The sequence below is a fragment of the Garra rufa genome, chromosome 23, assembly GCF_049309525.1.
Source record: "Garra rufa chromosome 23, GarRuf1.0, whole genome shotgun sequence".
Lineage (NCBI taxonomy): Eukaryota > Metazoa > Chordata > Actinopteri > Cypriniformes > Cyprinidae > Garra > Garra rufa.
Genome location: NC_133383.1, coordinates 9,803,608 through 9,816,128, shown reverse-complemented (window position 1 = coordinate 9,816,128; position 12,521 = coordinate 9,803,608). Strand labels below are relative to the sequence as shown.

Sequence of the window (12,521 nt, the reverse complement as noted above, 5' to 3'; positions counted from 1 at the left end):
TTCTTTGAGAAAATGACATTAACTGACTTTAACATTCCAGTCTTTATTTCCAAACAACATTATTGGCATCACAGAAATGAAGGGTCACTGGGTTAAAAGACTTTTAATTTTTTATTAACTTTTATTGTTTCATATTTATGGTGACAACATCTGACTTAATCTTAACTATGATTGTGTAGTTTTCTATAATAATTTGTTTGTGAAAACATGGGTGTGATGATAACACACAGTATCATTAAATGGAAATCTTTATCCCAACATCTTTGGGGCCTTAGTTGCAGCAACATGAACACCAGAGACATGTTAGCTGTGGATTGTGTAATACAACAATGCCACAATACTACATCAGATTGAAAAATAAATCAAATCCTTCATAAACATTAATGAAGGTCTACTAAAATGTCTATTAGTGAGCATACTGCTTCAAATATTCTTAAAAGTTTTGTTTAAATGATATTTTATAAATGTTAAAATAAAGCAAAAATGATTCAGTTCAGCATTAAAGGTCTATATGAGAATTTTTGATATGGTGGACAAGATTACTCTTGAAAAAGAATCCAGTAAAGCAGAAAAACTGTCACAATGAATCCTAATGTCAGAGCTGATTTGTCTCAACATACAAGGTCCATGTTAGAAATTTTGATATATGGTCAAGAGAATACAGCAGAGTCAAAGTCAATTTGTCCTCAGACTTCCTCCTCACCAAACTTTCCATTACACATTTAACCTACATTCACTTGCTGATGTATAATAGAGAAGGCCTTCTAATAAAAAGTAATAATCACTGTACAAGGAAATAAGGAATTCTTAAAAACTCTTTAAAAAAATATATCAACTGATCATTTACCCTCTGGAAAAAGACTCAAGTATTCAGATGATGGTATAAATATTTTTAGAGTCACAATGTGTTTAACTGATATTCTAAACCATTTATAAAACAGTGCATAGATAAGCGGATTCATACAGGAATTCATGTACAAAATCCAGCATGTTACATGAAGTTGAACTGATTCAGTTGTCTCATTTCCTTCAGTAAGGGTGACTATATAGTAAGGGATCCAACACATGAAGAAAACTGCAACAACAATTCCCAGTGTTTTTCCTGCCTTTCTTTGTGATCTGCTGACACCTGTGACAGAATTTACAACCTTGGCCTGATATTTTGCAACACAGAAGATTTTGACATATATAGACATGATTACAGAAGAAGGGGCAACAAAAGTGACTATGAGGTCTGTGACAAAATGTTCAAACTTAAAAGACACTGTACAGTCCCCATAACATGTGTCTCGTGTCTCTGGGTAGAACATTGTATCAAGTAAGATAATGACAGAATATATGCCACAACACAACCAGTTTATAATAATACAAAAAACTACATTATCAGTGGTGACTCTTACTGTGTATCTCAAAGGGTCACTCACAGCAATGTAACGATCTACAGATATAAAAAACAAATTACCAAGCGATGCTGTAACAACCATAAAAATAATAAACAAAAATAAAGAACAAAATGTCTCTCCAAAGTACCAGCATGATTCTATGAATCGGATGCCCATGAATGGTATTACAATCAGTCCCACAATCAGATCAGCCACAGCCAGAGAGAGAATGAGCAGGTTGGTTGGAGTGTGCAGCTGCTTGAAGTGAGCGATGGAGATGATCACCAGCAGGTTCAGAAATACAGTAAACACTGATAAAAAAGAAATGAACATGTACAAAATGACATACTCCACTTCAGGTTTGACATCTTTGAAACAAGACAAATTGTTGTTTGGAAAGCAATACTGGATTTCTTGACTGTTGTCTTCCACGATGCTCTTGTCAAACATTTTTACAATTTATTATATCCTCAGTTGTAGCCAGCCCCTGTTGTTTCAAGCTGCCACTTCAAAGATGTGGTGCACTGTTCATGCTGTCACTTCGACTTTGTGTATTCTATCACTGAACTCTAATTTATATGTACAGAAAACAGGGACATCCCATTATATGCAAGGTTTGATTATACTGCATTAAACCCACCTACTAGATAAATATTCAAAGCATTAAGTGATGAATTAGATGATGTCTGTAATATAATATTTGTGAGTGTGCAAATATTTCAGATTTCATAACATTGAAATTTGTCTGTATGACTTTTAAAGGACTCACATATTATAATTATATTAATGACCTTCCGAATATAAAATACCTGTCAGATCTCTAAGGGCTTTGGATTAGATACTTTTATTGATCCTGAGATTTAGACTAAAGTCTAGGGGTGTCCAGCTTTTTCTTGGTCCCTTACTGTGGAACAATCCTTTTTATAACAATCAGTTTTTAAAGCAAAGCTATACCACTTTCTTTTTAACCCCTTAGTTTATCTGCGGCTGGTGAAAGAATGTTTCAATTGCATGTGTTTATGTTATGCTTATTGTACTATTCATACAATTTTAAAGTAGTCCTATTATGCTATTTCACTTTTTGAATTTTAGCCAGTGTGTGGTGCGTATGTTTGGGCATAAAAACATCTACAAAGTTATAAATCTCAAAGTCCACTCCAAAGGGAAATATTACGTTAAAAACAATACCTTTTCAAGAACTACAACGAACATCTCATTTGGGCTAGACAGCATTGTTTTTCGGATGTTATGATGTCACAAAGCTTATTAGAGCGATGTAGCATGGACAGCCGCTTCTGAGATGCTTTAGCGAGCTGGAGGGCAGCTTGTATAAACACAAGCATTGACTAAATGGGCCGCAAACTCCTCTGATTGCCGCGTCAGAGCCGCACCGTAGATGTGTGCGGTGTGTGGTAACAGAGATTTATTCATCATACAGTGTAGATAGCTTTACTAGCCTTACACTGGAGCTCATTTCAGGCATGTAAATAATAAAATAAATCAATAAATACCCATATTTAAAACATAAGAATCACTTTAATCTAGCTTGCGCTAACATTTGTACACAGAACTTGCTGCTTTGAGAAGGGGCGTGGCAGGAATAAAACGCCGTCTAAGCTGTTCGTCAATCACAACACATTTAGTTTTTCAGAAGGTGGGCCTTCATCAAACCCAGAACTAATCGAGCCATTTGTGCCAGGCTGGGGAGAAAGCTATTGTAATATTGTAAATTCTGTGAAAAATAATGCGTTTTTTGAACCACCAAGCATGATGACTCGTTTGAATTATTTCACATTTAAGTTCACAGATTTTGCACAGGCCTGTCCAACTGTTTGTTTACATTGACTTTATTCAATTAAACAGACATTTATAAACAGTTATGAGGGTAGCTGATATGAAATTTAAAAGTAGAGTGACATGCTATACTACTTCCAAAAATATTTTAAACAGCATTTCTCCAAGTCTCGTATAATTATAAGGCAGGTTCTATGACTTCAAATAAATTGAATTGATACACTTGATCATTTACTTGTACTTCTAATAACTTCACTGACATAACGCTGCACTTCTTTAGAATATGTGATCTGCAAAAAGGTGAAAAAGAAATGACCAGCACCTAGCATTCACATATTACTTTATATACTCTGCATAACTGTGAATGTTATGCATTTACCACCCTTCATCAGGCTTGTTAATTTACAAGAGAATATATTCAAACAGAAAGTAATCAATAATGTACAAGCAAACAATTAGGAATTTCTCTCTCGATATATATAAAATTATTATTTATCCTCTGGAAAAAGACTCAAATATTCTGATGATGGCTTAAATATTTTTAGAGTCACAATGTGCTTGGCTGATATTCTAAACCATTTATAAAAGAGTGCATAAATAATTGGATTCATACAAGAATTCATGTACAAGGGGCGCTGGTGAGATGTCAATGGAGTAGGACGTGTTTAGCTTGGGCTCTCGCTGAACTCCTGTTTCATAAAATTAATAAGTGCCTTATCTTGCATACCATCAAAATCAAAGCATTCTGGGAACCAAAATCTGAAGGAAAAAAAGAGAAAAAGGTTGATGAAGGTTTCTGGTTCCCAGAATGCTTTGCAGTAGGTTGTTATTTTATAGTTTTATTCTGTAAAGACAAAGACTTGTTAATGTTTAATGTTCATTTAACTTTGAACAAACTGTTGCCAGTAAATAACATAAATTAAAAATCTACAGTAAGTTACTGGCAACCAGCTGCAGAACTACAGCAAATTTTTTACAGTGTACGCAAACACATCATTATCTTTGTCAATATGTTAACTGTTCATCTCGATTTTAAAATACAAGTTTAAACCCTCATCCTTATATGTTTTGATGTCCATATATTGAAGAAATTACAGTGGCTATAGCTTTTCTATCATAAAGGAATGGCTAAATAGTAAAGATTATGTAAGATTAAAGATTACATTTGAATTAAATGTTGAGTCAATATTAAACATGGATTAGATCCCACAGTGTAAAAACAATTATCAGGCCTTTGGCACCCTCTGCAGGCATTTGTTATGTGTAATGTACATTAGCTCTATTGTTTATAATGCATTATGTATTTTAACAGTTTTGATCAATGTAACCATACGAATACTTGCTTTTGATACTTTATTTGAACTAATTATTATTGCTATTATATATGTATGTTAAGTCACTTTTGTTCACTATTGTTCAATTAGGTCTATTTAATTACTAAAAAAATTATAATTATCCGATTACTCAATTATAAACTTAATTTTTATTACTGGAACATACTGTTGAACATCACTTCCGGTTGAACATCACTTCCGGGTCGCTGCTCATGCGGTCGACCGGTTGGCTTGTTGAGCAGCATTATTTTATCTACTTCTTATTTTAGTCGTGTTTCTTTTGTGTTTGTTTTTATTTTTATTCTGCGGAGAGAGGACTTTTTTGTCTCTTTTTAATTTAGTACTATTTATTCACGAAGTAGCAATATTATTGAGTCAAGACTTCGGTTGCAGCGTATTTTGTTTTCATCGTGATTTCTGGACTATTGCATCTAAATTGCTTGGCTTCCTCTCGCAACTGGAATATATTCGGCATGGATATCTGTGGATTTATTTGGTTGGTGACATGCCTGCAGTGGCTGTTTTTTTGTGAGCTGGTGTCTGCGGTTGTAAACGATCTGCCTGATAACTCACGGCTTACATACACGAGAGACTATCTAATGCAGCTCCGGCTTCAACCGTATCGTACGGTCTTTACGGATGACTTTCCTGAGGAAATACTTCGTGTGGATTCATCTAACCAACACAGCTCTACTACTAATAAAGTTAAGGTGAATAGAAGGGGAAAGAAAAAGGGCGGTGTTAGAGCCAGATTAAAACGGGAGACGAGGAAACAACGTGCACTCCCCTCTATCATTATGGCTAATGTACGCTCTCTCCGTAAAAAAACGGACGAGCTGCAAGCCAACGTTTATCATATGCATGAATATAGAACTGCTTCTATCCTCGCATTCACGGAAACGTGGCTGAATGGTAACGACGATGATGACATGCTGCAAATAGATGGCTTTGCTCCTCCGTTACGTTTGGACCGGGATAGATTACTCACAGGGAAACAACACGGCGGTGGCGTGTGTTTATATGTAAACACTAGCTGGTGCTCCACGGTCATAGTGAGGGAGAAACTATGTACCACAGACATTGAGCTTCTGGCTGTCTCTTTCCGCCCCTTCTACCTCCCTAGAGAATTTCCTCAACTTTTTTTCATCCTGGTTTATATCCATCCTAAAGCCAATGCAACTACAGCTACTGAGCATATTACCAGCACTTTAAATAAAATAGAACAACTATCACCAGACTCTCCAAAGTTCATCCTGGGAGATTTTAATCACTGTTGTCCTGATAAGTTTTTAAAAGGTTTTCAGCAGTATGTCAAATGCACTACTCGCCTGGGGAAAATATTAGATAAATGCTATGGTTCACTTCCGGATGCATACAGAGCTCTCACCCTTCCTCCTCTCGGCTCTGCTGACCATCATACAGTTCTACTTGCTCCAGCATATACACCAGTTGTTAGGAGAGCAAAGAAGGTTACCAAAAGCATAAAACAGTGGACACAGGAAAGTATCCAATCTTTACAAGGATGCTTTGAATCTACTGACTGGGATAGCCTTCTCTCTACTTCTGGAAACATTAATGAGCAGGTAGATACAGTTTCATCGTATATTTCTTTTTGTGTTGATAATATTGTTCCATCAAAAACAGTCACTATCTTCCCTAACAACAAACCTTGGATCACTAAAGAGCTTAAGGAGATTCTGAATAGGAAAAAGAGGATTTTTTTTACTGGCTCTGAATTGGAGAAAAAAAACGTTAACAAAGAGGTTAAGCGGGCTATAAAAACTGCCAAATTGAAGTATAAGAATAAAGTGGAGCAGAAATTTACTGGTGGAAACCTTCACTCAGCCTGGCAGGGTCTTAAAACCATGGCCTCCATTAACACTGCTGCCAGCTACCCTAGAACCATCCGGGTGGAGGGTAGCAGTTTTACTTCTCTACCGGATGACCTTAACTCCTTTTACACCAGATTCGAGTCAGATAATTCTACTCAGCTTGAGGTGATAAGATCCGGACTAAAACCTGACAATTCCACATTTATTTTTAGCTTACAGGACGTTGTGGGAGCCTTCAGGAGAACCAGAGAGAGGAGTTCACCTGGCCCTGATAACATCAGTGGCCGCGTTTTGAGGCATTGTGCTCAGCAGTTGGGGGAAGTGTTTCGAATTTTGTTCCAGAGCTCAATGGACAGCAGCACAGTGCCCCAACTGTGGAAACATTCAACAGTTATTCCTATCCCTAAGAAAAGTAAGATAAAAGAACTGAATGACTTACGGCCTGTGGCTTTGACATCCTTAGTGATGAAATCTATGGAGAGGATCTTAAAACATCACATTATCAAAGCAACTGACCCACTGATAGATCCACTTCAGTTCGTATACCGTGCAGGCAGAGGTGTTGATGATGCAAAAATTTTTATTATAGATGGAATTCACAAACATCTGGAGCATCCTGGCACTTCAGTCAGACTTCTGTTTGCTGACTTTTCTTCAGCATTTAATACTCTGCAGCCTCACATTTTGGCCACAAAACTGTCCTCTCGTTTTCATCTGGACAACCAGCTAATCAAGTGGATATTGGACTTTTTAACCAACAGGTCACAGAGAGTTTTGGTTAATAATATATTCTCTGGTTTATGTTACACCTCTACTGGCTCCCCCCAGGGTTGTGTACTTTCACCCCTGCTTTTTAATTTGTACACCGATGATTGTCGATCCACTCTGCCTAACTGTTATCTGGTCAAATATGCTGACGACACTGTTCTTGTGTCTCTCTTGTCAGATTCTTCTCAAAATCATGGACCAGTTTTACAGGAGTTTGTAGATTGGTGTGATAGGTCACACCTTGAATTGAATGTAAGTAAAACCAAAGAGATGGTGGTGACTTTTTCCAATAAGCAGAGGGATTTGGCTACAGCAGTTACTACCTACATACATGGGAAGCCTGTGGAGTTAGTTGAGGAATATAAATATCTGGGTACTATCTTCGATTTCCAGTTGAAATTTAACTCTAATACTGAGGAGATTCTTAGGAGGTGCCAGCAGCGGCAGTATCTCCTTAGGAAACTTAGCTCTTTTGGAGTATGTAAAGACATTCTGTTGTCCTTTTATTATTCTTTTATAGAGAGTATTGTTACATTTTCCATTTCTTGTTGGTTCCATTCTATTAGTATACAGAATAGAAATCGACTACAGAGTGCTGTTACAGTGTGCTCTAGGATTATTGGTTTGCCTGTTAGATCTCTTTCATGTATATATGACCAACAGACACTCAGGTTAGCAAGTAAGATTACTAAGGATCACTCGCATATTCTTTATTCGGCATTTGAATGGCTCCCCTCTGGACGACGACTTCGCTGTCCTGCGTGTAGAACTCAGAGAAGGAGAGCCACCTTTGTTCCTAAAGCTATTTTGCTTATGAATTCTAATCTGTAACTGACTTAAAATGTAACATTTTTTATCATGCACTTTAGACGTTTGGATTAAATTATTTATGTATTATTTGCTACTGTCATTTATATTATTGTTATTTATTATTACTTATTTGTACTTTGTACATTGTATATTCTTTGGTAATAAGGTTGTTTTGATGTGCTGCTCAACATGCCTGTGAATTGCCCCTTGGGGACAAATAAAGTTTTTTGAATTGAATTGAATTGAAATTGAATTGAATTGGATTCTGCGATTTAGTCTGCATTTATTGCACCACAAAAATTATTGAGCTCTATATATGCTATTTCTGCATTCATTCAATGTAAGTGAATATTCTGAGTAGATTTAACAAGTAGCATTCTGCTTAAAGTCTTTTTTTTTGCCATTATAACATTTCAAACTGAGTGGTAGATGGGTGGGTCTGATCCAGACACTGTATAAATAAAAAGACAGCAAACAGAGCAGAGCAAACTCTTAACAGGAGGAGACCTACACATGGCCTACGAGACAGAGGAACACGAGACTCAATACTGCTTTCCTGCAATCAACTCATCATGTATCAAGGGAAAACACTCCAGTTATTACCATTTTATGTACATGTTTTTTTCACTTCTGTCAGGAGGTACTGTGTTTCTGAACCTGCTGGTGATCGTTTCCATCTCTCACTTCAAAAAGCTTCACAATCCAACCAACCTGCTCATTCTCTCTCTGGCTGTGGCTGACCTGCTTGTTGGACTAATTGTCATGCCTATAGAGGCCATCAAGTTGATTGAAACGTGCTGGTACTTTGGAGACACTTTATGTAGACTATTTATGCTAACGATGGGAATGCTCCTCACAACATCTCTCAGTAATTTAGTGTTAATTGCTGTTGATCGTTATGTGGCTGTGTGTCATCCATTACAGTACACACAGAAAATAACTATGACTAGAATGTTAACTAGTGTCTGTCTTGGCTGGCTTTTTTCTTCAGCTTATAATTTTGCAATTGTAATAAATATCCCACACAGAATAGATGCATGTTATGGTGAATGTAACATTATGCTTACGTTTGAATGGAGAGTAATTGATTTAATAATTTCCTTTCTGTTTCCCTGTACCATAATTATAACTTTACATTTAAGGATATTTTATGTTGCACACCAGCAAGTAAAAGTCATAAACTCTCTAATGACTGAAAAATGTATAATGGAAGGTACAGTGAAGAGGAAATCTGAGCGCAAAGCTGCTCTGACATTAGGAATCATTGTGGCAATTCATCTGCTTTGCTGGATTCCATACTATATCCTGACTCTAACTGAAAGCATAGCAATTGCGCCCACAATACTATATTGTCTAATATGGGTATTATACGTTAACTCGTGCCTGAATCCTCTTATTTATGCTTTATTCTATCCATGGTTTAGAAAATCAGTAAAACACATCTTAACCTTCAGAATATTTAAGCCAGCATCCTCCCGGATCAATATTTTTACAAATCATCATATATGATATTTTTTGACACAATTTGTGCTTCAAACTGGTAGAGCAATTCCTAATAAAGTGCATCATTGTTATTTAGAATGCATGTAAAAACATTTAGATAATACATTTAATGCATGTCTCAAATTAATGTAGCTTGTTATATAAAAGTTTGTTTATATAGACTATTTACTTGATCTTTTTTTCTGTGTAACTGTCACACTTCAGTCAAAGATAGAAACTTGAAGAGCAAGACTGCCTCTAACCATGTGCTGCATTATGATAACTTTGATTAACCATTTCTCTCTTTTTTTTTTACAACAAAACATACCCATTCATTTATCTCACTTTGTCAGGAATCTTAACTATCATGTTTATATACATAATGATATTTATAATGTGTACTAACTATATTATGTACATGTGCATCTCAAATTTGATTTGAACAATCAAGAAATAAATAAACTTAATGTCACAATTTCACCATCAGCATTAAATTTCACTTTTTACATGTATTTAATTCAATGTAAATGTAAAACTTACAGCTGCTAAGAAAATAATGCAATGAGATGGAAGCCTGCACATCATCTAAATAAGCAATATTGGGTGCCCACATTTACAGTGATGTATCTCGAATCGTCCATCGTGCACATTTATGGTGCAAGAGAGGGCACCATAAGACTTTGGGTGAAACTTGAGCAACTTAAAGGTTTACTGACTTGAATTGGAGATATTTCAAAAAGAGATTTAAAACATGATAAAATAATAAAAATGAGATCAAAAAATTAGATTAAGTTTCATTCTAACCTTCACAAGAAACACCTGCATACAGCACATCACATCGCATCGAGTAAAACAAAATAGGCCTTTACATTACCTTAAATCATGGGGCCCTATATTTGCCATCTGTTTCTATAAGCTTTCATTTAATGAGAAGTTTGAGCTAGCAGACATAACAGCATTCTTTATCATTTTTGTTTTTATTAGATGGGGGGGGGGCACTATGCCATAACAGAATTTCACACAGGGCCAAAATGAATTGGCCAATCTGATCCAGACACTATAAATGAAAGGACGGAAAGGAGAGCAGAACAAACTCCTAACAAGAGAAGACACACTCATGGCCTATGAGACAGAGGATCATGAGACTCAATACTGCTTTCCTTCCATCAACTCATCATGTATCAAGGGAAAACGCTCCAGACATGAAAACAATATCATGTATGTGTTTTTTTCATTGCTGTCAGCATGGACTGTGTTTCTGAACCTGCTGGTGATCATCTCCATCTCTCACTTCAAGAAGCTTCACACTCCAACCAACCTGATTGTTCTCTCTCTGGCTGTGGCTGACATGCTTATCGGACTAATTGTGATACCCATAGAGGCCATCAAACTAATTGAGACGTGCTGGTACTTTGGAGACAAATTTTGTGGAGTGTTTATAAACACCCTTGGACTGCTCCTATCAGCATCTCTCAGTAATTTAGTTTTAATTGCTGTCGATCGTTATGTGGCTGTGTGTTTTCCTTTACAGTACCCACAGAAAATAACTACAACTAAAACTTTAATGAGCATCGTTCTCTGTGGTTTTGTTCAACAGCTTACAACACTGCCATTATGATTAATAATGGATATTTTGACGATTTTCACAGAACAGGTGTGTGCTATGGAGAGTGCCCTTATTTGATGAGTTTTGCCTGGAAAGTCAGTGACCTGATCTTGTCCTTTGCGTCTCCTTGTATCGTGATCATAATGTTTTATTTAAGAATATTCTATGTTGCACAAAGGCAGGTGAAAATTATAAATTTACTTCTAAAGACTGGAAAAAGTATAATGGGGGACACCTTAAAAAAGAAATCTGAGAGCAAGGCTGCTCTAACATTAGGAATAATTGTGACAGGTCACCTGCTTTGCTGGATTCCATTTCACATTGTTTCTTTATCAGAAAACACAGTCAACACTGCAATCATGTTAAAATTTCTAATGTGGGCCTTATATGTTAACTCAGGTCTGAATCCCATTGTCTACGCTTTATTTTACCCCTGGTTTAAAAAGGCAATTAAATATATCTTAACTCTTAGATTATGCAAGCCTGGATCCTCTCATGTGGACATTTTTAATGATTACCATTAATGATTCCTGTGAATGACAGTACTGCAGATGTTATACATGACAAATATGAGTAGCAACATTTTAAGAGCATATTAACAAATTATGTTTGAAACAATAGGCTACTGTATGTGTATTTCACATTTCTTCTGTGTAGTGAATTAAGAGCAGGGGTCACCAGAGCTAAGAATTTAGCTCCAACAAGGCTCAAAATTACCTTTTTTACTTGGTAGCACTGGTGCTCCCAACTTCAAAAAGTTAGGAGCACCAAAAAAGTTTTAGGAGCACCTAATTTCGTTTTAGTAATGCGGCAATCGTGATTCTTCATAGTCAATTCTTAATGCAGATGTTTTACAAGCAAATGGGGTGATTCTGAGAGCCCTTTTATATATTTATTTTACACCTTAAGCAAGGGACAAGAATGAATGAAAATTTGAGTATATGAACAAGATGTTTATTTTCTCTATTATAGTTACAGCCATTTAAAAAGGTTAAAGAAAGAATTAAAGCCATTTAGAGGCAACCACTGCATTTTTAAACAATCTACAGTATAAACAACACAAAATAAACATCACTTCTTTCTTAGTCTTGTAGACAATAAATGCAGGCATGATCAAAGTAGGCTACTCTTTCAATATTCAAAGTGCAAATGACCAAATTTTTCCTGATACAGAGCTATAGACACTATAGAGCTTATTATAGCCCACATACTAATAACAGCCTAGATATGTTATGTAGCCTAATTTGCGCACACTGGGCAGTCGCTCTCTAAACGTGGAGTATTAAAATTGCTTTTGAACGCATGTGCAAGTTTTACTTTTGGTTTCGTTTTAACGATCCCGCGAAACTCTCGACGGTGCTGCGCGTGCATTCTACAACACAAGAGATTACCTTGACAAAACCATTTGAAAGTGGGAGGACACTTCCCACTTGACAAAAATCAAATGAGAGAATGGCGAACCTGTCATTGCATCAGCTCACAACAGTCTGTGCAGTAGTTAGGCTAGCCAAAG

General features: G+C 36.2%; 2 protein-coding genes and 1 pseudogene across 2 annotated transcripts; 2 read left to right on the top strand and 1 right to left on the bottom strand.

Moving 5' to 3' along the window:
• Positions 1-839: 839 nt before the first annotated feature.
• On the bottom strand, positions 840-1,832 carry LOC141298887 (trace amine-associated receptor 13c-like). Its single transcript, XM_073829202.1, has one exon. It carries the CDS (start codon positions 1,830-1,832, stop codon positions 840-842), a length of 993 nt encoding a protein of 330 aa, XP_073685303.1.
• Positions 1,833-8,385: 6,553 nt separating this feature from the next.
• LOC141299692 (trace amine-associated receptor 13c-like) lies at positions 8,386-9,429 on the top strand. The gene has a single exon (XM_073830075.1). It carries the CDS (start codon positions 8,434-8,436, stop codon positions 9,427-9,429), a length of 996 nt encoding a protein of 331 aa, XP_073686176.1. The 5' UTR covers positions 8,386-8,433.
• Positions 9,430-10,465: 1,036 nt separating this feature from the next.
• Positions 10,466-11,532, top strand: LOC141298886 (trace amine-associated receptor 13c-like; annotated as a pseudogene).
• Positions 11,533-12,521: the final 989 nt, after the last annotated feature.